Source organism: Numida meleagris, chromosome 20 (assembly GCF_002078875.1).
Source record: "Numida meleagris isolate 19003 breed g44 Domestic line chromosome 20, NumMel1.0, whole genome shotgun sequence".
NCBI lineage: Eukaryota > Metazoa > Chordata > Aves > Galliformes > Numididae > Numida > Numida meleagris.
Genome location: NC_034428.1, coordinates 5,332,555 through 5,359,363, shown reverse-complemented (window position 1 = coordinate 5,359,363; position 26,809 = coordinate 5,332,555). Strand labels below are relative to the sequence as shown.

At 43.7% G+C, this 26,809-nt stretch overlaps 2 protein-coding genes across 6 annotated transcripts in view; one reads left to right on the top strand and one right to left on the bottom strand.

Moving 5' to 3' along the window:
- Nucleotides 1-26,809, bottom strand: part of LRRC38 (leucine rich repeat containing 38) — a 59,669-nt gene that overhangs the window by 21,831 nt on the left and 11,029 nt on the right. Inside the window, exon 4 of one of the 3 annotated variants that reach the window (XR_002444491.1) lies at nt 12,041-18,377. The exons of the other annotated variants lie outside the window; for them this stretch is intronic. The gene's annotated coding sequence lies outside the window, so the exon portion shown is untranslated. Of the gene's footprint in view, nt 1-12,040; nt 18,378-26,809 lie in introns of those variants that run through there. 3 annotated transcript variants of the gene reach the window in all.
- PDPN (podoplanin) lies at nt 11,609-26,172 on the top strand. Of its 3 annotated transcripts, none has more exons than XM_021417682.1 (6): nt 11,609-12,024; nt 22,463-22,548; nt 23,097-23,229; nt 23,677-23,715; nt 24,387-24,488; nt 25,114-26,172. In XM_021417682.1, the coding sequence occupies exons 1-6, from the start codon at nt 11,955-11,957 to the stop codon at nt 25,137-25,139; spliced, it is 456 nt and encodes a 151-aa protein (XP_021273357.1). In that variant the 5' UTR covers nt 11,609-11,954; the 3' UTR covers nt 25,140-26,172. The 3 variants fall into 3 exon arrangements, with proteins under 3 accessions (XP_021273357.1, XP_021273359.1, XP_021273360.1); XM_021417684.1 differs by having other exon boundaries at nt 11,620-12,024; nt 24,387-24,498; XM_021417685.1 differs by having other exon boundaries at nt 11,636-12,024; nt 24,387-24,492.

Below are 26,809 nucleotides of genomic sequence, written 5' to 3'. Positions count from 1 at the left end.
AGCAGGGAGCAGAAAAGGACTCAAATTCATTAACTTTGTAACATTAATGGGCTGAATGTCCTTTCCAAACCAAAGAAGATCGTGCATGTGTGAAGACCTTACGCAAATTCAACCCGAATACACACCCAGCAAGAAAACAGCTTCACTTACAAACAGGGCACAGCCAACTTAACTGCAGGTCTGTTAATGACTCCTTGGTCTGAGATTTCACAAAGACATTGCGAGCTGCCTTCCTTGGCTGTGCTGCTAGCACTGTTGTGTTGTGAACCATCTTCCTTGGTCGTGTTGTGATACAAGCTCACCACAATGGGAAAAGCAGGCTAGATTTTTGTCTACTGCAGAGAAAAAACACCAAGGCAGTCATTTGCAATTGCTTCCCTCCACCCATCCACCACGCTGACGACTGCTGCACACGCTCCATGGATTTAAATATGCAGGAAGGATGTTTGTGTCAGCAGGAATTCCAAGCATCGCATGAGCGAGAGTGATAATGGAAATAATTATTTCACTCTTTTGTTGCTCCTCACCATAAAAATACTTCACCAAAAATACAACAAAAGTGCTTAAAAGGTCAGACTGTGTGCTCAAAACAGGGCTTGGAAATTGCCCTTTGAGGTGCACCTCCCCGTCTGCCAGGTTATTACTCCACAAATGCACCCATCTCTGCCCTGGGTCCACGCAGCATTAGCAAGTACAGTGGGACACAAAGAACAGCTCAGGACTTGAGGCCAAAAAGGAAGACCAGGATCTTGCACCGTGTTCAAAACAGAAGGGTGCGCAAATATGATTGTGAGTACATGCCGGGATCTGAATGGATGTGCAGTTTCTTCCTTTAAAAAATAAAACCAAATTTGGAGAGCGGGCAGTCCGGTGGAAAGAAGGGAAACTTCGGCCCTTGCACCTCTCTGCAGAGCTCCCTCTGGGGGCAGATCAGTCAGCTTGCTCAGCCCTACGTCAGACAAATCAAACCCCCCAGGGAAATTCAAACAGTCCCCGGTTGTTTTATAGCCACGTGAAGAGAAAAAGAAAAGAAAGTGGTGACAAAGATCCCTGAACCAAGGAGGAGAAATCCCCTCTGATGCAAAGGACTTATTTTCACCTTGTAAGTATAATGCACGTGTTGAAAAGGCCGTGCACACTTTGCTGCATGGCAAAGAATGTTTGCAGGATGACAAAAATTCACTATATTTACTGATCTCCTGGTATAACTAAAATATCGACAGTCCTGTTCATGGCAAGTGATCCTGGTCATTCACTTCTTTGCTCTGAAGCAATCTTTCTATCCTCTTACAAGTTTCTCTGGCTATAGAGAAGTACAGTGTCCTTGGGGGATGCAGTGCACTTTGACTTAATGGCTTCTGACATTTCACTCGCCTTGTTAATAAGACAGGAGAAATGTCAGGTACCATCATATCAGCGAGTGCAGCAATCCCCAGCAGGGCAGCGTTTGGAGCCTCATCACACCACCTCTGGATTTGCTTGATAAAAGCACGCTGATAACCAATGCTAATTATTACAATGGCCAGCTTTCATCATTGCTTCAGCAATCACTTATCTCAGTGGCAAGGAACTGGGGGTACTGCTCAGTTCCACTTAGAAGCAGTGTGTTAATAAGTAGCAGCGCAGCTGCTCTGCTGCCTAACACCTTCTTAGCCAAAATGTGGGTACTGCAGCAGCTTCAAATGCTAGCGCTCCAGCAGGACTCACGGAGCCATAAATACTGGAAAAGACACTAAGATGCTCCAGCCCAACTCAGCCCACCCACTAAGCATGACTCCTTGCCCTGGGAGATGGAGCTGCTTGCTGTGTTGCTTGCACAGCTCTAGCACCCAGGTGTCACCCCCTGGTCCCACGCTGCTGCACGATGCATTGTGCAAGGGGAACTGTCAGGAGGTGTTATCTGTTTTGTGTATTTAATTTATGTTTGTATGAACTCCCTCATACACCTGTTTATACAGGCTTCTAGAATTTCTGGGGCTGTCACATTTCAGATATTAAAGCTGAGAAACATCACCGAAAGAAGGTAAACTCCCTGGGGAACGTTACTGAAGTTAATGGGTGTTAATGTCAGCACCAGCAGGCTGTAGCTCTCGGCCATTCCAGTTTTTGGGGTTGTCCTACATCAATTTCTTCACTGGAATAAAAATAAACTGATCTCAAAGAAGTGGGATAAGTGATGTCTCTTAAATCCCAAAGTTGAATGGAATCGGAAAGAAAAAGTGAATTTGCTTCAGGCTCTTGTAAATTTTTCAGGAAGTTAATGGCACAGAAGATGAAAATGGTAAAAATGCTGTGTGCGTGGTAACACGTGGAATGTTCTATTCTCTCCATTTTCTCAGGCTGTGCTATAAGCAAGGAGATATTTTTAGGGAAAATGGAATGGCTGCAGACTAGAAATAGAGAAGCCACAAGTGCCCAGTAAAGCATTTTCAAACAAAAAAAGCTAAAATCAAAAAAAAGTAATTTCAACTGTTGTTTCCTTTTTTTTTTTTTTAATTTTAATGTTTCCAGGTTGTAAACAGATATTTCACTTGTTAGTTCTTACATTTTTAATGTAACATTTTTAGTAGGGTACTAGCATCTTCCGAGTTACCCTAAAAGTCACCTCCTAAAACGTACGGCCTGCACTACCTTATCTCAGCATATGATGAAAATTTGCTAAAATTGTACACGTGGCTTCTTCTGATGCAGGTTTTACTTTGCCAGAACTTTATCTGCTTTTCCTGCAAATAGAAATCTAGCTTCCTGTTCTTCATTACCAAGGTTTTCTCTGTGTTGAGAAGAGGAAGATGGTTTGAAGGTAACTTCTTAGTAGGTACATAATCAATGCCAATATTCAAAACCACCAGAAATAGTGCTCTATGCCAGTGTTAAAGCATTCATGTGAGTACCATACACACAGAAATATGTGTTTTCCATATGTGTCAAGGCACTGATGTGTCAGCAATGCTATCCTCCTTAAAAGTCATCCAAGAAACTGTAAGGTAAAAACGTTTGGGGTTGCTAACAATGACAGATTTCTATGCTGGTGGGAGGAGCACTAAGTTTAAAACCACTCTGTCCCCAGAAGGTATCATTCTTCTCATCAGAATGAACCCAAACAAACCCATTTCGTTCCTATGAAAGACGCTGTGTTCTCATTACTGCTTGCAGACAATTAAAATTGCTAATATTCTTTGTGTTGCACCCGGTGTACAGTTGCCTATGCCTACAAATGTATGAATTCTGATCCTCTTACTGTGAAACCAAGAAGAGATTGACACTCTAATAAAGAAAAAACTCTTAATTCACTACTATAGTGAATGAAGTCATTTATAGATTAGAGATAGAGAGAGTGTTGGCACTGAAGGAAAAATGTGCAATTCTTATTTACATTCCTGATCTACTGGGTAATCACTACAATGCCCAGTGCTTCAGCTTCCCCACTGTTCCATACTGAACCAACTGAAACCAGCAAAATGGACCCTCACAGTTATTTGACATTCACCTCACAAGGCTTCAGTATTCCCACTTAAAAATGCATGGTCTTTGAAACACAGAATCATAGAATTAGCAAGGTTGGAAAAGACCTACAAGATCATCCAGTCCAACCATCCACCTACCACCAATAACCCCACTAAACCATGTCTCTCAACGCTATATCTCAATGTTTCTTGAACACCTCCAGGGTCGGTGACTCCACCACCTCCCTGGGCAGCCCATTCCAGCGCCTGACCACTCTTTCAGAGAAGCAGTGTTTCCTAATGTCCAGCCTAAATCTCCCCTGGCGCAACTTGAAGCCATTCCCCCTCGTCCTGTCACTAGTTACAAGAGAGAAGAGGCCGACCCCCAGCTCACTCCAACCTCCCTTCAGGGAGTTACAGAGAGCGATGAGGTCTCCCCTGAGCCTCCTCTTCTCCAGACTGAACAATCCCAGCTCCCTCAGCCGCTCCTCATAAGCCCTGTGCTCCATTCCCCTCACAGCTCCGTGCCCTCCTCTGAACACGCTCCAGGGCCTCAATGTCTTTCTTGCAGTGAGGGGCCCAAAACTGGACACAGTACTCGAGGTGGGGCCTCACCAGGGCTGAGTACAGAGGGACAATGACTTCCCTGCTCCTGCTGGCAACACTATTTCTGACACAAGCCAGGATATTTAAAGTTTAAGAATACAACAGTGCCTTGATCTGAAGACACATGTAGGTGAGCTGGGGACGTGAAGGTGATGAGCAGGCCTCCAAGAGAGCAACTATCCCGTTCTCCTTTGTCTCCTAGAATTAGTTTATGCAGGGCAGGTCTTGCAAATACAGAGCAAAGCACAAAACATTTCCTAATTTAAAGCACGAATTAACTTACCCAGACGATAGGAAAATCCCACGTTCAAACTGCTTTCCTTTCTCTCCCCTGAGTTACCACTGACAGACTAGTATCACAAAAAGTTATCTCGTGCAATAGCTTGAGTAATGCAAAGATAAGGTCTCTGTTCATGAATTCCAGTGAAATTGCATCCCTTTAGGTCCACCCTCCACACAGGCTGGGACTCCACCCCTCTCATTCTCAAGTCATCATTTCATTTTATCCAAACATAAGTGATTTATGGTATAGTTCAGAGAATAACCAAGCCTTGAATCCAGTCAGTGTTTCAGCTATGATGAATATTCATTCGATTTTTTTTTGGCATTCTTTGTTGTTCTTACTTCCCTTGCTATTATACATAATGGATTATTTCCCTGAAAAAATAAAATGAATGAATATTGTCGAGATTTGGCAGAAATGTTTAAAGTAGTACTATCAGTCTGGTATTTCTACTAGACAGAGCATTCATTGTAGCTGAGACCAATTCTTTATTAAACTCAGCAGCACTGTATTTCATTTTAAGAGATTACAGTACAATACTCAACCATGTCAGTGGAATAATGTGAAGGAACCCAGATTTTGCAAAACAGCTGAGGCACTCATGATTTCCCTGACCCTCACATCATTTCAGCACTTAGTTTTGCTTTCATTTGACATATGCTTTGCCCCTGAAAACTCCTCAAACTGCTATCTACTGAATTTGGTTGCCAGGACATAAGCTGGGGTCACTGCAAGAAAACCGGTGGTTTCTGCTGCTGAAAGATGCCTTGCATCTACCAGAGAAGCCTCCATGAGGCACGTGTTTTCATACACATCTGAACATGTAGCCAGGCTGGAAGAGCATCCTGCTGCTGGAAGACATGGCAGAGCAATTGCAGCCCCAAGCCTGACCTGTCTGCAGCACAGCTGTCTGCTCAGTTCCCTACAAGTGCTGGGGAATGGTAGAATCCAGCCCTGCAGCTTCAACGGAACCCTACCAGCAAACACCCTGCTCCCTCTGGTGGCTGCAGAGTGCCGTGTAGATGGGCGTTCTGCTCATTCGCCCATAAATGCTATCAGCAGATAACTCCCAATTATATGAAATGGGTCAGGAGCATCTCCACACTCTCCCTTCCCCACATTCACCAGGATCACCCATCCCCACCCTCCCTCCAGCTTCTCTGAAGCTATTTTCCTTCCACCAGCTTTCGTTCATCTTTCCACTTCCTTCTGGACGCCGCTTATCCTTGGGAACTTGTACACAAAAAAAAGAAAAGAAACCACATTGCTTTACAAGGAATTACAGAGTTGAAACAGGAATTTTGCCACGGACCTTACTGGGGGGAGCGTTTCTCACGTATTCATCCACGTGCATTTCATCTCTTCGACAAGAAGGATTTCTTCCACAAGCTCATTCAAAGAGACAATTACCCTCTACAGAAGAGCAGCCTGCCCCACGTGCTGCTTTGTCCTCGTCCACCCAGCTCCTGGCGAACCCAGGCAGATGCCATCTCAGCCACGTACGGATCACGATGCTTCTTGGCGCATCCTCAGCACTCAAACACAACCCATTTAAAAATGCGAAGACATGTAAATCCCTAACGACAGACGTTTGCTTTACCCATATAATTTCACTATAAAAGCTGCGAAAGGCTTTGGAAGTATTAAGAAAAACTCATGCAGAGCCATTCCCTAAAAAAAACCCCATGAGGCTGAGTATACAGACATTTTTTCTTTTTTAAAAAAAGTTCTTTTGGCTCCATTGCTGTGTTGCTTTCCTTATTTAACTGTTCTTGTGAAAAGAACGCTCCTGACCTAAGAAAACCTACAGCAACCTTATAATTTTTTTTTTTTAAATACACGGTGGTCATCCACAGGTTTAAAAGTAGTAAAGAGTGGGCATCCCATATTTAACTGTGAGTCACACCATTGTGTGTCACGTAGAGACAACAGCTGGCGTTGTTCAGTTCCAAAAAGATAACGAGCCATGCCTTTGTGTCCCGAGGCCCAAATTCATCTGCCTCCAACGAGAATCTTTACAGTATGAATGAACAACACTGGCCATTTCGAACTGATAAAAGGAGGAAATAAAGTCACACCAGTATCAAACCACCAAACCACAGACGTGGAAACATCCCAGAGAAGTGCTGACATCACACATACATCATACACGTGTGATGTGTAACCGTTACACAGAACTGCATGGACATCCTCCTTGCCCTTTCCTGCTCCCAGCACTTTGCTCAGTCTTTTCTGGAATGACAGAAATGACACGAGAGAGAAAAGCAGCTCGGCCATAAATCTAAACCAAAAGCACTGCAGGTGCACACACTTCCATCTTTTATCCCTTATATACCAGTTCATTTCGAGCCTCCAAGAACCGGTTCAGCCTACCTCCATTCCCTGGCTAGGCTGGGAGCTGCTAATTCCGAGTTGCTCTCTCCACTGTGACAACTGCATTGCCAGAGGCACTGGCTCCGCGTGCCCGTTTAACACATCATAAAACATTTCAGCTTGCCTCTATGCCCACGGGCTGCAGCGTTTGTGAAAACTTGTGTGTATCGACTGCTGTGAAGCTCTGCTGAGTTGTACAGCTGAAAATCTAGCCCCGTCTCTGGTACTCACATAAATATCGCTTATCCTCGCTCAAGACCTCCAACTTCACGCAGCCACAAGTTTGCAAATCAGCGATCTCTCTTCTCCACATCTGACAGAGGTCCTGTTTATGCACATAACATTCTACAGGCAGGAGCATAAACGGGCAAGAAACTTCATCTTGCAGTGCTCCCATCCCTGGCAGCTGCTGGATGGAAAACTTCTGGATTGCACCTCGCACACCACGTGCATTTTCAGATGTGAGAAACCAGAAGTACAGAGACTCGAAAACAAAAGCCAGCATAAAAGTGTGGCAATTTAAGGCCTATATAAATCAATGGAGATACGCGATGGCCTTCAATAAGGGAAAGTGAAAGAGATTTCTAACAGCAAGGCTTCATCCTCCTGCAGAAGCCTTCCCAGAGTCTCCATTTCACTGCAAGTCATTCTGTCAGATGGGAACGCGGCCAATACTCTCAGTTTGAAGTCTAATACGTAATCTTAATATCTGCACATGCATTTAATGGATGACTTCTGTCTATATACACACACTGCCACACGAAAATCTTCTCTCTCGAGAAAGGAATACAAGACATGCAGTATACAGGAAGTAAACCCATATTTTCAGAGTATTTCAGACAGAAGCTCCCAATTTAGCCCGAGGAAATGTTCTAGCATTGAAAGAGGAGACCCAGCAAGAGCTCCAGTTTTCCATTGCTTTCAACACAGCAACGTGGCTTCACTGCGAAGAAACCTTCCAACAAGTCATGCTGCATAAATGACCCCTCTCAGCTCCCGAATCGTTTACATAATAGATTTACTCTTGGAAAATATCACTGCCACAAGCAGGGTCCACACAAAAAAATCGTTCTGGAGGTAGAAATACGAAGTGAATTGTGGCTATGGCAGTGGGGAGACCCTCAGTGCTCGACTTCAGTGCTCCTGGGGGCACAGAGTGAGACGGCTGATCCAGAGGAAAGCCAGCATCCCTCCGTTCTGCTGCTGAGACGCAATGCTCTGCAGGATGCACTGCTTCCTCCTCCTCCAGCTGTGTCTTGTGCTTCCACTCTTGCCAGACCAGAGACAGCATGAGCTGCTCACGGGGCTGCGGGAGAGGCTGATAGGGTCAGACAGGAAGAACAATGTCAAAATGAAAGTAAAAGGGCTGCCCGTACTTCAGGCCGTTTCCACCTCCTCCGTTACAGCGCCGTGATTAAAGACATGCAGAGCAGCCTTGCAATTAAAAAAAAGCACCCCAAAACACACCAGTAACAGACAACCGAAACACAGTGACCCATGCACGTCTTGGCATTCTCCTCTTGGAAGGAGCTCACTGGAAGACAGCACATGAAGCATCGTGACACTCCCGAACAAAAAGGCCAAATTGCAGCATCCCTCTGCAGGCCTGAACTTTTTTGTTACAGCATTTGAGTGAATGTGTAAGCCTGCTACCGATCAGCAGAGACACAGAGCCACAGAAAATCCCAAGTTAGAAGGGATCCATATGAATCCAGTCCAACTCCTGAGCCCATATACTCACCAACAGATAAGGCTGTGCTTATCTTCTATTGTGAAGCAAAGCACAATTGCTGCGTTAGAGGAAATATTAGATTATTAAATCAGAACCTTAGAGTAATTCCTCTATTTTCACAAAACCTACTGGCTTCACAGAATACAGTTTTATTGGAAAATCTTAATTTGGGGGAGCTCAGAGGAAAACTGCTCCCTACCCTCCCTATTTCCATACCCTTTGTAAGGGTACACAGAAGAATTTGTGTTTCTTTCACACCAGGGGGCTCAGCAATGGCTCTGGACCTCAATCCCCTTATTCAGCAACACGCTGTTCTCAGCAGAAGAAAAGTAGAAGGAACTGCTTCATCCTGAAACGACAACTGGAACAACACATCCTGAGCTTTTCCACTAATTGTTTTGCAACTGCAGGCAAACTTCTTCCCCCTTTTTGTATCTATTTGATAAATTTATCTAAATATTTTTGAGGAGTGGGCCAGAAGGGAAAAGAGCAGGGCATTAGAGAAGCTATTCTTTATCACTGAGAACAATAAAAATGTTCAAAAGATGTTCTAGCAGCGACTGGAAATGGAAGTCTAACTCCTGAAAGCCCAAAAGCTCCAGTTCTATGCTCAGAACGCAGTGCTGTGCAAAGAAAGAAATTGTTGAATTCAGCAAATAGCTTCTCCTTCTTTAGGAAGGCCTACTCACAAACCTGAGGGACTTGTTTATAGGGATGACCATCAAAATGGAAGCTCCTCAGGGAATGTTTGAGGACAAAGGGATGACGTTTAGTGGGGTTATTGGTGGTAGGTGGATGGTTGGACTGGATGATCTTGTAGGTCTTTTCCAACCTAGCTAATTCTATGATTCTAAGTTCTAAACAGATCCACTTTTTTGTTCCTGATGGGAACTTGAACTAAACATTAAGAGCAGTCACTGGTTCCAGTTTGTCTTTCATAGTTTTTGTGAAACTACGTATAGGAATCTAAGCGCTCCATTCTCATAGAGAACAATTTGTTCCAATTGGGAAATAATTTTCCTTAGAACTGACATCCTACTCCCAAAAAAATTCAGTTTCATAGCAGTAGCATTTCCCAAGTGAACGCTCTTTACAAATCTGAAGCAGCATTATCCAGGAATAATTAACCCCAGATAAAGATCCAAGACATGCTGCTATTTACTATTTGAGAGGATTTGTTTCACTGTTTTTCAACACAATAGCCAATATCTCCCATTGCCCGTGCATTAGCAACTTACTTGTTTTCATCCTAGTCTCCCCGTGAACTTTGATACCAAGAACAGTTATGGCACCTTTATTTTTATCTATAGCTAAGAAATTCCTTTGGCTCCTTTCATTCTTAAAGAGTTACAAAAGAAAAGCCCTATGGAAGGTGCTGCACTTCCCACCTGCAGGCCTTTTGGCATGACCGTACCAATGCTTATGTTTAGACTTGCTTTACTCCTTTATATCACAAAGTGTTGCGGGGTCTTAATGAGAGCTCTGACTCACATTCACCGAGCAAAACAACCCAGCTACGTGGTTCTTTTTTTTCACCTCTCCAAGTTAAAACCTCCTCCACCACTGTCAGAAGAAGGGAAGCATCTACAATTCAGCTGCTGTGCCTCCGAGCCTGGTGTGCTAGCACTGCAGGACTCTACAGTAGAGAAACAGAGGGAGCAGAAGAGCAACAGAGACCATCGATTTCCTCCACTCACACTGGTAAAGTTAGCTCACATGTGAATACTGATTAAAACTCAAGACGTCCCTAAATAGATGTGAGTTACAGAACCACAGGGGTTGGAAGGGACCCCAAGAGACCATAGAGTCCAACCCCCCTGCTAAAGAAGCTCCCCACAGTAGGTCACACAGGTAGGCATCCTCACAAGGGAGATGCTCCAGGTCCTATATCATCATTGTGGCCCTCTGCTGGACTCCTTCTAGGAGATCCCTGTCTTTTTTTGAACGGGGGAGCCCAGAACTGGACACAGTAGTATAAACGTGGCCTCGCCAGGGCAGAGTAGAGGTGCAGGATCACCTCCCTTCACCTGCTGGCCATGCTCTTTTTAATGCACCCCAGGATGCCATTGGCCTTCTCGGCCAGAGTGCACACTGCTGGCTCATGGCCAACCTGTTGTCTGTCCACCAGGACCCCCAGGTCCTCCCCCGCAGAACTCCTTTCCAGCAGGTCACCCCCTAACCTGTCCTAGTGCATGCGGTTATTCCTCCTCGGGTGCAAGAACTCTACACTTGCTCTTGTTAAAACCTCATCATGACCCTTCCTGCCCAACTCTCCCGTCTGTCCAGGTCTTGCTGAATGGCAGCACAGCCTTTCCGTGTGCCATCCCCTCCTCCCAGCTTCGTATCATCAGCAAACTAAGAGGGTGGACTCCATCCCTTCATCCAGGTTGCTGATGAAGATGTTGAACAAGACTGAACCCAGCACCGATCCCTGGGGAACACCGATAGTTACAGGCCTCCAACCAGACCGCACTGCTGGTGACAGCCCTCTGAATCAGCAGTTTACTACCTGCCAAAAATTCAGAAAAGGTTTAGATTAATCATCGCTCCCAGAGCCCTGCTTCACCCCCATCTGTGTTAAAATCCTGATCTATATGAGAAAGTAAAGTTTAGCATGTTACATACATTTGTGGTGCTAATCTAGTCTTGCATACTTGATGCTGATGCACAGAAATGTATACAAGAATAACTAGCACTGTACAGAAAACTGCACAGCTCTTCTACTTAGAGTTGCACACGGAAAGGAAAAATCCTCTATCTCTTGCAAGTGAAAGCAGCACTGAGGGTTGGAAGCCCATGGTCAAAGATAAATGCTAGAGCACAGCCAGCATGTCACCTGAGGACACACTCTGAAGGAGACTTAGACGTGCAGAAAAAGTCAGACAGTATTTACTACAGAATTAAATAAATACCCTGTCCTAGAACTATTTCAGTATCCCTAAAAGCACATTCATTACCACACTTACTCAGATAAACATGGGGTCTCGCTTTGAAATAAAAACCCACCAGTTCACAGCTGGAAATAACAGGACAAATATCCTTAGTGTTGTTCCTTAAATATTTTTAGGGACAGTTTGCAGAAGGGAGGGAACTCCCTGAACACTTCTCTCTGCCTGAATCCTCTCTCCCCCTTTGCTAAATAAAAGTCTTCTGAAAGCCACAGCAGCTCCTGTAACTTTAAACCTGGGCTGAGATCATAGCTTCAGCACTGCCCAAACACAGCGCAGAGGGCGGGCCTGGCTCTTCTTTTTGAGACCACCTTAGGCATGCTCCCACCCCTTGGCTAAACAAAAAAATGCTGACACCACTCAGACACTTCGCTTTAGCTGTATAGTTATCATCTGTGCAAACCTCCCCCCTTCAGCAACAGCAGCTAAAGGAATATTTGGAATACCACAGTCGCTTCTGCAGTGATTTCTTTTCAGGATCTCAATTCTTGCTCGCCTCTAAAACGTTCATCAGACTCTGAATCCATCTGGTCTCAGCACTGGAAAGCTCTCCTCTAAGCGGAAGAAAGATGTTTATTAAAGTTCCCTTCTTCATCTTCATTCTAGGGAGCGTGCCCCTGGTAGCACTTGCTGAAGAAGGTAAGAAAAAACTTTCTTTCAAAGTATTTGCAGTGATCTCTTTTAATCCAGCAGTTTGTGTGTTTGCTCAGATGATATTGTTTCTCTGTCCTGTTTATGAAGCTCTTCCTTAAAGCTACCACTAAGCAGCTGCTACGGCTGCATCAGGAAAGAGCCAGCAGAAGTTTTCAGATGGGTTGTGCGCTGTTAGAAAGGACTTTCTGTGCATCTGAGCAAAGGAATCTTTCCATGCAAGAGCTTAACTTCTGTTCTCGGAGGCTGATGCTCACTTGGCCGTAAGCAATGTATGCACGTGAGGGAAATTAAAGAGCAAGAATTATTACCTAAGACAGGTTTGAAAAATCTTACGGACCTCCTCCGGAAAAGTTTGCCTGGTGAACTATTTCTTTTGAATTTGACAAGAAAGACAGACTGGAAGTCTTTCTAGAGATAAATGGGAGTGATTTATGGTAATCAGGATTGGCCTGAACGGAACTTTATTCCGGGAACATCACATTCAGATTTATTCTGCGTAGTATGTGACTGATCTGAATGAGCTGGCCATGAGGCAACGTGCCCAGCACATGCACAGAGATGGCAGCAGTGCCCGCAGGGGTGAAATCCAGCAACCGCTGCTGCAGAACGCGGGCACTCTGTGTTGCAAGCAACAGTTCTCTGAAAACAGCAACCCAAAGCTCAGCCCACTAGTTTTCCTAAGCAACAGTCTACTTAGGATCATAGAATGGCTTGGGTTGGAAGGGACCCCAAAGATCGTCTCACTCCAGCCCCTTGTCTCACTTGGATTTTGGGACCCTACCTGAGACACGTGGCCTGATTTTAGCCTGGTGACAATCCACATCATTCCGCTGGAAGCAACAGCTGCAGCAGCACGCAGTATGCCTCAGTGTTGGCTTCTGACTTAACTGGAATTCCTGATGTTCTGTATGTGAGGGTATAAGGCTCATAGTTCGGAGTTACACTTCAAAACTGCACGGAAAATCTAAAACCAATCTATATTAGGTAAATTCCTAGATATTATTTTCTGGGCTTTCTCTATTCTAAGCACTTGTGGCCCAAATCACTGGGTCCCAGCTGGCTTATCTTCCCAAAGCACCAGGATTAGATGCACCAAAGCCACTAAAGCTGAGACAAGAAGGCACCATCGTTTTATAGAACTAACTTAGGCAGATTCTTGTACACCAGAGCTGCAGGAAAAAATGCTCTTTCATCTTTATGCCTTTGGGGAATTTGTAAGTACATTTTCTCTCAACTTCCCTGTATGGAAGATTCTGTTTTTATCCAGTTTTATTACCAGTGCAATTTGCACTGAGCTCCGTAGATGGATCTAGAACGTGGTTTTGGAGTTCCTAAGGCTGGAGGTCTGTCCAGGTTTTATGACTTTTCAAGTGGGGCTGTCATTCAGGATAACACTCAAAAGCAGGCTCCAGATATAATATAAGCAAGGCTCAAATATTTACCAGATGTCTCACTGCTGTTTGCTGATAGCAATCACAATTCTGAGTTAGAACAAACCTAGAATGGACGCGTCACCATTGGCAATCTGACTGCATTGAGCAGTGAGGATGGAAAATTTTTTTTGGCTTGCAGTAGTACTAGGTGGAGTGGGTACATTCAGACACCTGAATCACTGAGGCAGGCAGTTTGCCCTGAGGGTTTAAGAGAAATTTCCTCATCAGATTCTGATGCCTCCTAAAGCTGACCAGGCCATAAACACGTGCGCAGCTACCCTTGTATTTAGGCATTCCAGTATCTAGATTAAGACTCAGATCAAAAAAGCGTGTTTGTTGTGATCAGAGAGTAAACTTCCAAAAGGATTATTGCTTGTTCCAAGCTCCTCCTGAAAATGCCAAATAAATTCCATCACTGATGATATTTCTGAGGATAGTCCTTCTCCCCACCCAGGTAGCGATGCACAGCTTGAGCAGTTTCATTAGTATCCCTCCTCTCTGAGTTGCTGCAACATTACAAAAGCCAGAGAGAAAGGAACGATTTCAGGAGAGCCCTGAGCCAGAAACACGACTAAAAGACAGCAGTTATCAGACCCAGTAACTGGATCATCAGCCAACCTGTGACCAACATCTTAGTGAAAAACAGGAATCTGGGAAATGTTGGAAGCACTTAAGCGTTCTTTCTTTGCTCAGATAAAGCACAGTGAGTTACGTCTAACATCAGTAACTTAAGAATGAATGATGATTTCTGTTAAAAGTAGCAACGACCCAGGAAATCTTATGAGGAATTTTTGGACTTGAAGTCAGCAGCTTGGTATCCAATAGAGAGGAGAGAGCTCCTTTAACCAGGTCACAAAGCAGTACAAAGCTTTGAAAGGATGAAATACAATACCGATGTGGAAAAGAAGAAAACTAAGTTATTAATTTCCTTATTCATAAGTGAGCTTCATAGTAATTAGGAAAAATTCAGAAAGAAAACCTAGTAACATCACTGTCTGCTTACAGACACATTTGTGTAGGCTTTGTGTAATCCATTCATGGTTTAAATCCTGTCTGAAACAGGCAAGTCTTTTGTCATACTTACCACCCAAGGACAGCCCCGAGCACTCTGTGCAACCTAATGCATTTTCAGACTAAACCATTTCCTGCTGAACGATGAGCAGATCCATTTGTCCTTCTGTGATCCTACTCGGCATATGAAAACCTCAGGCAAAGCTTAACGGGATCAGTCCAACCAAAACGAAGTTAGCCCAACATCCTGCTGGGCAGAGCATTCGTCACACAATGAAAAGCACGAGTGTTTGAATGAAGGCTTTAGAGGCAACGCATCTCCCAGCCTGAAACCTTTCCTGTGGTGCAGGTATCTCCGTGGGCGAGTGGATTGCTCTACTGCCTGTCACATAACATGAGCAAAAATTGACGTGATTGCTAACAAGTTCCCACGTGTCACTTGAGCTATACCAACTGTACGTGTGCACTCAGTCTTAACAAGAGGCAAATGCTAGGTAATGCCTCCTCACACAAACCCCAGCATTAAACAGATTTATGCTAGACAGTGGGACTACCAAGCAGCGAGTGTGTTTTGCTGCATCCTGCTAAAAAGACCAGCAGAGAACACAGCATTTGCATTCTCCTCTTCACTGGGACGCCTGCCCAGCCATGTCTCAAAAGGTAGGAGTAAGTTTTTGAATCTGTGTAGTTTTATACAGAAAGGAAACTGTCATATTTACAAGCACACAAGCGAGCCTTTCATTGACTCAGGTGGCACAGTAAAACTGCAAACAGAGGCTGGATTCTCAGCGCCCATAATTCAAGTTTCCACGGAACCCATGCATTTGCCTCAGATCCTGTATTTCTAAATCCACAAAAAATAAGCAGCTGACAAGCAAGAGAGATAGAAGAACATTAAGAACCAAAAAAAAAATAGTAAAGCAAGGTTAGCCCACCATGTCCATGCTGCTGGTCTCTGACAGAAGCATGCAGTGTTTCCTCCGTGTGTCATTTGAGGCAAACCATACATGCAACACCACAAAACTAACTACGGTTTGCCCAGCCCCAACGTACAGCCATCCTCAGTTGCACGTTTGTTTTGTTGGTTTGTTTGTTTTTTGTCTGGATGTGGTCGGGGACCACAGGATGGAAGCCAAAGGCTGCCAGGTCCCAGCGCTCCCTGCGTCCCGCTTCCAGGCTGCAGACAGGCAGGCTCTGGAAGGGCACACACCACACCCTCAATATCCTCAGTTTGCACTCATGCAGCAGCAAAGTTCACTCTGCTGCGTGGCACGCAGCTTGCTCCGTGCTATTTCATAACAAAACATAGGAGTGGGAATACAGGGATGCTGGGAAGTTCTGAAGGAAACTGAGAAAAATGTTTGTTTCCAACCCACTATCTCAGAGGCCCTGCCAAGGACTCGAAGGAAACCAACTGTGATGCTGTGTACGCTCTCATGTTGCTTTCCCACTGCTTCATGTCTGTGCATCTTTGTACTTGTTGCTTACAAACACCACAGCGTCCAGCATCAGTTGTATCACAGTTCCTCAGGCAGGACTTCCTCTGCTCTCCTCCTCTCTCAGGACTTGAGCACAGCACACAAACTGCTGCTACAAGTCCACAGGGGACACGTCTTTCTAAATGCGTATAGTAACATTTCTTTGACTGTGAAACCCATCCAAATATTATCTGGTGTGTTATCAGCTAGCATGGATGTCAGACTAAACATATTTGAATGGATCCTGCTTGCTGTGTGGTAATACGCAGCAAGCAGCCAAGAACCACTGTGAACAAAATGAAAGCCCAAGCAGCGTCCAGCTCTGTGCGCATCTCCAAGAAATGAGTTTGGAAATGATCACGCCAACAGTTCCGCTGACAGATATGAGGGGTTAGTCACCTTAATGAAGGCTGTGATGAACCACTGCAGGAAGTAGCTTCTTTGAGCTGGCAGACACAAGGGGATGGTTTTTGGAAGGAAGTGATTCAGGGGAGGATTCTTTTATTACAGTATCTGAGGTCATATCTTAATTCCTTTCGTCTGTATTCAGACCCCTGTATTTGCACACAGACTGTGTGCTTTCTGCCTGTACATCCTGTAGCATTTGCTCATCCAGTGCATAACATTCTGTGCTTTCCTCCTCTCCTGAGGCCACTTCACAGAACCACAGAGCCATAGGGGTTGGAAGGGACCACTGGAGATCACCAAGTCCAACCCCCCCACTAAACAGGAGAGCCTCAGCTCCAACACTTGCTCCCTTCCAGCCATGCTCTGATAAGAGGTATTGCAGTACTGCAGTTTTAGGTGTCACTTGCAGAATGATCCCAAAGAAACTTGCTCGTACCTCCAGTCTTGTTGCCCCAGCCAAACCCTTCCTGCTCAGAAACCAGAAAATTGCCATAAGACTGCGGGAGGGCAACCTTCTGGTTATGGGGCAGCAAAAATCATCATTAAGTGGTTTAGGCAGGTTCCTGGTGTAGCAACTCTGAGGTCAGTGTACACAGCAGACAGACAGACTGACAGCACCCTTCCTAAAGTCACAAGCCTTACAAGACTCAGTTCTACAAAGATCTTTTAGAAAGAAATACCCCACGATGGAGTTAGATAGGGTCTCCCTAACCACAGCTTTGTGGCCAATTTCGTCATGCATCACAGAAAAAGCTTTGTAAGTGACCACCTTTTCCTCCTGTGGCTTTGTTTCATAGCTTTGATTATGGGTCACATACATACCGAGAGCACTTGAAGAGCAGCTGTCTTTTCCTTATGTCTGCCCCAGTTAAAATATATATATATATATTTGTTTTGCTTTCCTGTGGGTATCTATGTATGAACACTGTACAATATAATATTGTAGCACTCAGAAGATGGGACTTATTTTAGAAAGAGCCGAGTGTTTCTTTTAGATTTAAAGCCTGGCTTTGTTCCTCTGGCTTAAAGCAGTCCCAGCAATAGAAACCATCTGCAGCAGGGCGTGGTGACCAGAGGAAATGTTTCTGAAAATTCAGCAAAACGTTGTCATGAGCTGCACAGAATAGATGGACAAAGACAGTCGTGCTCGGAGTAAGGCTGAACTAAGTCCTTCCTTGTGCTCACAGCTGTGTTTCCAACTGGCAGATACTTTCACCGCAGTCTTGTCCTCCAGCTTCCTTCATTACACAAAGCAAAGCCCGTCAGGCTTTGTAGAAGGAAGCAGCACTCAGTCAGATGGGGTGTGCTTTCTCCTGAACAGCTCAGTGGAGGCACTCAGACATCCCGCAGGACATTCTCCATCACAGCACGGTGTATAACTCCAATTTCCAGAATCAATTAAGAAAAAACCAACCCACAGTGCATGCCAATGCTGTGGCCCCTAGTAAAGTTCTCAGGATACTGAACGTGCCACAGATTTTGCAGGAGCCGCAGCTACAAATGAGAACTGCAGTTCTGAAGAAACTATTCCTTGCCTTTATGAAGTCTGGACATTTTAGCTGTCCAAAGGCTCAAAGCCCAGAAGGCAAATAAAGACAACCTGATATATTACTCAAAAACACATTTCCAGAAAAAGTCCAAAAACACCGGGGACTTGATTTGGCAGCGTCAAAACACTGCATGGGAAAAGGCTCGCAACCAAACGGAGTCAGAAGAACGCAGGGAGCTCCTGCATCACAGCAGCTCGGGAAGAAGATCCTGAATACCAGCTCTTAACAAGAGGGAACCCTTTTAGATGTGCCATTTTTACCCATTGGTTTCTCACTGCAGAGATGGAAACCGCCCATTCTGAGCGCTCCTACTCCCAGGACTGAGCTCAGGTAAGGGCTCCGAGCCGCCTTTGTCCACGCATCTGGGTTCGTTCAGGCTGCTGGGAAAGAGGAGATCCCCCAACGTCTGTCATCTTCAAAAGCATCTTTGTTGTTTTTGGAGACACCTGAAAGAAATTCTAATGGACAAGACTTTTACAACTCGCTCTCCTTTCCAACACAAGCACTGTGATTTGAAAGCAACCCTAAGAGGTTTTTCTAGTAAACCGTCTCTTTATGAATAACAATGAGAAGTGAGCTCATCTTTCCCGAACTGGGTCATGGGACGCTTACCCACACAATGTTTTCGAAGCAATATTAAACTTTTAAGGACATCGGATTCTCTCCTGGTGTGAGAAGCTGCAGGCTGATAGCAGCTGGGGACTTTGAACTGAAATGCACCCAGCTGGAACGTAGGCAGAAGGAGATGTAATGATTAATTCACATCTGCAGCAACCTATAGCTGCAAACAGAAGAGGCCACGGGACTATTTGGAGACAATCACAGCGCTGTGAGGCAATGTTTTTATTTACAGCCTCCTTTAAGATCATGTTAAGAACATACACAGAACCAGTACTTGACCCCATGGCTCTTACTGCATGAAGCCAGCCAGCGACCGAAGGACACACAAGCATACATCCCACTGACATTATTCTTTGATGTCAACGTTAGATGCTACAGCATCTGAGAATCCACAAAGTTAAAAACAAGTGGGCACTGCTGTCAGTTTACCTAGCTTCAGTTCCCAGATACTTGCCTGCCCTTGAGCTTATTTCCAGCTTTCTCTGAGTAGCGCTGCCTGGTATTTAATATTCCTCCCTACAAATGCAATACACTGATAACAAATGAGGCTGCTGACAACAGTTCAGCCATGCCTGTAACTACACAGCAACGTGTAGAACACATCTGTCCAGAAAACAAACCTGGAAATGTAGCCCAAGGACCATTCTCCAGCAAACAGGACCTCAGCTTTAGCACAGTGTTGTTGAGAGTGGAGAGGCCTGGGGCAAACCCTACATACCTGTACAAAGCAGGTCAACCTGGGAGCTCCAGGAGGTTAATATGGGAGCCTCATTATTCTCATTTCAGTTAAGAAAAGCACTCCCAGAAGATGATCCAAATCTCAGGCGAGCTGAATCACCTTCTGGAAGCGTTTATCTTTCTCTACAGACTATAGGAGAAGGGCAAACACAGACCTTACTTAAACACCTTCACAAGGAACCTTAAATCAGGTCAGCTCAATGCAGGCCATTACCTCTTGTCAGTCACTGTACACCGAGGGAAACGCACTGAGATATAATTCCCTACACATCGCTGGATGCCAAGCATCTTTGATAACTGGACCATACAAAAAATAATGACTTCATGATCTGTGATGCTCACCAGTTCTCCACCCTTTGCTCTGTGACACCGTTTCCTTTCCTGCCTTCGCTGTCAGGTAATTCTTCAGGGCTGAAAGCTGCTGCCATGCCAAGAGTATAATTAGCTGCCCTGAGTAAGCCGCTTGTTTTTAACATACTAAACTTACTTTGCTTTCCATCTGGGGTTTTTCTCTGGTAATTGGTTTTCTCCATCTGTGGTTATTTTGTGAATAAAGGATTTTTTCAGCTCTGACGGCGATTACGAATCTACCTGATCCATATAATGCATGTTGTTGAGCTCTACTGCAATGTATTTCTTCACGCTTAACACGTGCATCCCATAATCTCACTGTTGTAATGTAAAGGTTCTTCTGTGCAAACCAAAAGATTATAGAATAGCACCGTGTCTTAAATTACCCTGGTATTTTAAAGAGGTTAACGAACATGCCTGGAAGACAAACCCCTTCCTGCTATCTATGCAAACTGCAAGGCTGCTCACTTGATTAAAAATGATCAAAACATTATTTTTACCATCTAACACAGAAGAAGGATTTACCCTGCCCTGTTCTAGTCCTTCTGTGAATTCTAAGAGCATTTCTGGGAGACTGGCTGGCCTATTTAGCCAGCTGTATTAGGCTTCATGTTTCTTCATCTGTTAGTGTCTAAAGTACTATTCTCACACCCACCTTTAGGCTCTTAAATAGAAAATAAGTCTGTACTTGGTCTTGCAAATTAAAGTTTTATTTATTGGAGTAAATACAGATCCAGAAGCCTAAGTTTAGATCAGTGTTTACTACTTTGGAGAAGGGACAGGCCTCTTGTTCTTGCATTGCCAGAGATGGATGAGCACTAATTTTGTTCAATAATGAGCTCGGGGACCAAGGAAAAATATTTGTGTGTTTCCAGGAGAATTCAGTGGCAAATGGAAATGGAGAATGATTTATTTTTAATGTCTGATCGCTCATCTTCTGCATGAAATGTTTCCTTTTACAATACTGATGCATTTTTAAAAATAATTTCAAATTACACATGGGCTTTTTCACTTGAAATAATATTTTCATTTAAAGAAGGCAGCTGAAAATTACATAAAGGTTAAACGGAACTTGAATTAAAGAAAAGTAATTCCCAATAGATTTATGTACTGAAGATCCAAAGCAATTCTAACCTTTCTCCATTTTGACACAATAAAATGCCCATTCCTTCCAACGTCTCACCGAACAAAAATGGTTTACTTGCCTCTAAATCAAATGCAGCGTAAGTATAATGCATTTAGATGTATGGCGTTGAAGTGCTTTATAAGAAATAGTCAGAATAGTATTCAGAACTAGTCTAACAATTCAGAACTAGTCTGCATTCCAATGCAGAACAGATGAGGATGTTTTCAGATCACTAAATAGGAGAAATTAGCAAAAACAGCGCTTCATAATTATTTAAACAATGAACAGGTCATAAACATTTCTCTTCCATATAATAAAATGGTACAGTAACATTCTGTTTTTAACTTGCAATTGTTGGCCAACAATCTCAAGTTGAGATCTCAATCTCCTCTTGAGATCACTATACACTGCACTTTCCAAATCACGCAGAGGTTCAAAGAGTGCTGTACCAAACAGTTCTACTCAGTAACAGAGATGCTGTTGTATAAACTACCTTGCAAAGGAAGAAAGGATTTGATATTTTGTTCATAATTAATCAGCACCTGACAGTGGTTACCTTACATACACCACAGGTAAATGACGTGTGTGTATCCAGGGTTTTCTCCAACACCTCTCTCTGCAAATCCCTCTGCTGCTTGAAGAGAATGAACATCTCCCCCATAACCTTCAGCTACCACTGCAATACGTCCCTGCAGTAACTCAGTACTATGCTGAATGTGTGAAGTGATAAACTATTCCTTAAAGGGTTTCCATAGACTTTTGCCCCAGGTGCTGAAAGTAAAAGTCTGGTGCAAAATTTGAATCCAGGAAATAATTATCCGGGAGCTTTAGCGTTTTATGGCTGATGGTTTTTGGTCAGGACAACGTCTGCTCTCTCTGCTTGAAGTCACACACTGGCATCTGGAATTAGCAGAAGCCTTAGGCTCAGGCAACAGCAAAGCAAGCAGCTTCACCTCCTAGCTTTGTAGTCACGGTGAATTACAAACTCCCAAGAGCTATCAGACTGCACTAGCACCATACTGTGCATGGCCGTAGTCTCATGCAGCAACTTTAGTCTCAGCACGCAACTTTATCAAATGATCTGTAAGCTTTCAATGTTTTCTTGATAACTACCAATTATCTTCATATACACATTTACATTTTTCATGTTCTACCTTGTTCCACTTAATTTCCCCTACCTGGCCATACTCATGAGAAATTGTTTGTGTGGGCCAAATGTGAGCACAGATGACACATTAGTCTAGGACAAAAAGAGGAGACATAAAAAAACAATTTGAGCAATGGCAAATCATGTTTGCAGTATTGAAAAGCCTCTCAATGGATTTGTGCAGTAATACTTCCTAAACTCTAGCTATAGCCATAAACATTCATCGCTGCCCTAAAAATGAACGTTGCAGCTGAGACCTGAGACTTGAAATACGGAGTCGTTGCATTCACCTGTATGGAGGGGGAGACTGATACCGAAGAAACATTTCTCTTGGAAAAAATGTTTAGTCATCAATCCTTGCACAACACTGAAGCATTACAGCTGATGTGTGCTGGAGCTCTCTGTCCCACAGCAGCAGGCAGAAAGTCCAACTAATTTTGCAAACTTAAGCGCAAAGGCAGGCAGATACGTATCTCACCTTTAACGTAATTTAGAAGTCCAAGTAGCCAGAACATGCAGCTATAACTAAAAATCTAACCCATCTTCTTAATTTTATTCAGCAAGTGCCGTTCTAGAAGGAGAAGAAAGTGCAACGATCGACTTCAAAGACAGAAATGATACAGAGTTTGAGGAATTACCCACGCTGGTGAGTACCAGTCTAACTAAGGGTTCCTTCCCGTTACCCCGATCTCACAATCTGCTTTTGTCACATTGCTTAGATTTAAATCATAAATTACAGAGAACAACTCTGAGTTTGAAAATGAAGACCACAAGCACATGCTAATGCTTTTGCTTTGCAAGCCATTAGGTTGAAGGTGACAATGCTGAAAGCATTTTTGGCAGTTCATCTGCCAAAAATCTCTTTGTTGCCATTTGCCTCTTTTAGCATTCTCTCTCCAAACTGATAAATTAACAAAAAAAACAGCAAACACAGAAAGAACAGCCAGGTCTGCAACCTCCTGCATCCTCTGGTCCTGCTGGGAATTCATCTGATCTACCAAAGCCTCCAGCAGGGAAGAGCAACCAGCTTACTCTGGGTTTGTCCCTTTGCACAAGTGACACAAAGAGGACAGCTGACTGCTAGAAATTCACCTACAGGGCAGCTGGCAGATGAAGAAGTGTAAATGCTCACCTCCATACACTGAACATACTGAGGTTTTCTTTCCCCTCTGTTTTCTCCCCTAATTCTTTTAGCTGCCCACAAGACTACAGAGTGTAACGAATCTCCTGCAGTTTGGAAGACTAATGACCACAGAAAGTGCATTTGACCTGCCTGAAGAAAACGACAATTCTACTTACTATGAAGTTAACACTGAAAGCGTTGATGGTAAAAAAAAAAATCTTCCATTTTCTATTTCAATATATCACAATCTTATACCATTTACTAAACACAGTGTCTAGAAAATTCAAATACCAAAATTAAGCTGCTCTCAAATATAATTCAATCTCAGAATTAGAGAACTGTACTAAACAGATGTTGGATAAGTTTCCATGCAGAAAAACTACATAATCAGATCTGACTTAAATGTCACTGGTATATATTAGAACAGTCATTCCTTTAGATACTAGCTTATCTTTCTATAGTTTCAAAGAGCTCTTTGCACTCACTCTTGAGCGTTTCATTTGCTCATTTCTTGTCTAAAACCAACCTACTGCACAGCTCCATACCATTGTGATAATAGCCAATACAAGTTTTCCTTGGACATAGTGCAGTAAATTAGGATGCAAAACTTGGTATGAAGCCCCTCAGTAATTATTCTTTCTTACTTTACAGGTGGACTGGGTGGGGAACAGACAGAGAAAACTGAAAAAGGTATTAAACAAAAGACAAGGGAGAACTTAAGTATCAGGTGATATCAAGTGCCGGGTCCTGCACTTTGGCCACGACAACCTCGCGTGTTTCTAAGGTGTGGGGCAGAGCGCCTGGAAAATTATGTGGAAGAAATGGAGCTGGGGGTGTTGGTCAGTGCTTGGCTGAACATGAGCTAGCAATGTGCCCAGGTGGACAAGAAGGCCATCAGCATCCTGGCTTGCATCAGCAGCAGTGCAGCCAGCAGGAGCAGGGGTTGATCATCCCTCAGCTCTGCGAGGCCGCTCCTCAGAGCTGCGTGCAGTGCTGAGCTGCTCACTACAAGAAAGGCATTGAGGCCCCGGAGTGTGTGCAGAGAACAGCACGGAGCTGTGGGGGGTCTTGTGGTCTACACAGACTGAATTGCAGTATGCATGGCTTTGTAGGTCTCAGTACACAGAACAGACCAGCTCGGTGACTTCAGCAAGTTTTCAATCTAGCGCCGAGGCTAAAAAAATCCAAACAAAACAAAATACCCCACAGAGCTGCTGAAATTACCAAGCTTACCTGAGAGCTCGTAACACAGAAGGAAATCTTCCCAGAGCTTCAGCAGAAACGTGTCAGTGGTATCACTAACCCCTGTTATCAATGTTCTTCGTGAAAAACATGCCAACAAACCCAATTTCTTCTTTCAGGTGGTCTGGAAACAATTGCACTCGTTGGAATAATTGTTGGAATCATAGTAGCTGTTGGAATCCTGGCTGGAATCATAATCGCTGTTGTAAGGAAGATGTCAGGCAGGTACTCGTAAGTAAATTGCTAATCAGCCTTTTCAAACAGCAGCATCCCCTGAGCGAGGTCCCAGGAATTGCTCTTGAAATGCCTAATACTCCCAGTTTGCCAAAAGTGACCTCTTCCACAAGAGCTGCCTATGCGCTGTGAGCGCTTCAAATCCCAGTCAGACTCTGCAGGCATGCTCTCGTAATGCTCATCAGGTGCATGGCTTCTGGGTCAGCCTACCGCACAGATATGAAGTTTTCTAAAAAATAGCTGAGGAGCAAGTTCTGGAAGTGGTGGATGACACGTGGATACCGACAAGTGATCTTTACCTCGGGACGTTTGTGGAAGCTGGTACCAAAGAGCATCGTTGGTGCCACTCCATCTAAAAATGCTTTACAAACTCCAAAGTAGTTATAAAACCACGCTGCATTTTAACAAATAGAATTCCCTCGGCATTAACCAGCAGGCAGGAGACAAGTACTTCCAGTAACAGGGTCAGGAGAAACAATAATATGAACTGGGAAGAAAAACAACGAGGTGACAGGAAAGAGGGGGAGGGAGAGGAGAAGAGATCACATGATGACATTTGGGTAAACTGATGAAAAACAGAAAGATGTCATGGTTTTTTGTTCTGCTTGACAGGCCCTGAAAGCAGTCACACCAAGTAACCGTGCCATTCCGTGTCAGTACGCATAAGTGCTTCTTACTTTGTAAGAACTAAAGACTGTATCGGTGTGAGAAGATGATCCATGGAGAACATGGTGGAAGAATTCCACGTCTATGGGGATCCCACACAATTCTCCCACAGACTTTCCTTTTTTTTAAAACAGACTGCAGAGCATGGAACATTTGCATAGCATTTTTGCTAACCAGGAGTTTCCTAGAAGAACAAAAAAGATTACCCTGCAGGAAAATGCTCCAGTAGCAATGACATTTACATCTGAAATATGATTTGCAGGTAATGTGTGCTAGCTTCATTTTAAATGCTGCTGGCAAAGATTATTTCACATCACATATTATGCATTTCTCTACCCAAAATCTTTTCTTTTAAGTGTTTTGGCTGGTTTAGTGCTTGCGGCATGTTCATCTACTGAATTAGCAAGGTAGGGCATTTCTTATCAGAAAGGAGGTATTGCTTCAGATATTGATACTGATTTTCTGCTCAATATTTACATTATCATGTGGCAAAGTATAATAGGTCCAGCTGGAACTGACCTACCAACGACAAGCTTGTGCATTTGACTTGCAACAAGAATTTCCTGTCTTCTCTTGTTGCGGAGACACAAGGATTGAAATACACATCCTGAATTAAAGGGTGCTTGGAAAATACCCACTTTTGATGGGTCACTTTAACCAGTTACTCAGCACGCTTTAGAGCTGATGTGCAAAAGCTTCTGAATTGATGTATACGTGTTTTTCTTTATAACTGCCTTTTCCCAGCAGTATAGCTTGCTTGACCACACGCATGAAACACTAAATCAGAGCACATTAATGACATATAATGCATCCTTGGACACTGCAGCTTTCTACTATGGCATATTAAGTGCAGCAGAATCTGAACATGCAGGATTCAGAGTGAAAGCTTTGTATGCCAAATGGCTGCAATGCGTTGTGTTTTCTAAACTAAAGCATTCAATGTTTGGTGTAAAAATCTCACATTTCATATGGCCGACATGTATTAAAGAAATCAGTTTACCTAGACGTGTTTTTCTGTTTCTTCTTTGTGTCATGAACTTTCCCATCTATCTGATCTTTGGAAAGAAAACGCAAATTATGCCACGTTTTAGACTAATTGTTCTCTATTTTTCAAAAACAACGTGAGAAAAAAATCATTTAGAGGTCCTCTTATGCTCATGTAATGGCTACTGAGCCTGCGATGACTGATGAGTTTGTAAACTGCAACAGAAGAAGGGAAAAATTAAGGTGAGAGATTAGTAAATATCCCGATTGAGCAACATAAAGGTTGGCTACATCTGAAAAGCCTTCACTTGGATCTTGCTAGTTTGAGCTTTAGTAAGCTTTGTCTTCATATTGCTCTATATGAAAAACGACACTCTAGATCCAAAGGCTGTGAATTCTAGAAATGGGTGCTTTTCTGTCTCATCTATTAAAAAAAAACCAACTTTCTTCTGATATCTGAGTTCAGACTTTCCTTTAACCTCAGAACTCAAGCATATATTGTACATATGGTTTTGGTTTGTAGCTTGCTGTCAGTAACAACAGTCACCTCCAAACTGCCAATGTTACTCTAGGTAACACTTGAAAGAATCATCCTCTTCCTTATCCAGGGAGATTCTAATGTAAAGTTAAGAATAACTTAAGAATAAGAACGTGTTCC

Bases quoted from the DNA above. Each gene is read 5' to 3' on its own strand.
- PDPN (XM_021417682.1), top strand. From the start codon at position 11,955: ATGTTTATTAAAGTTCCCTTCTTCATCTTCATTCTAGGGAGCGTGCCC. The intron at 23,230-23,676 runs GTAAAAAAAAAA...CTTACTTTACAG, and splicing joins TAACACTGAAAGCGTTGATG to GTGGACTGGGTGGGGAACAG. The intron at 24,489-25,113 runs GCAGGTACTCGT...TCTGCTTGACAG, and splicing joins TGTTGTAAGGAAGATGTCAG to GCCCTGAAAGCAGTCACACC.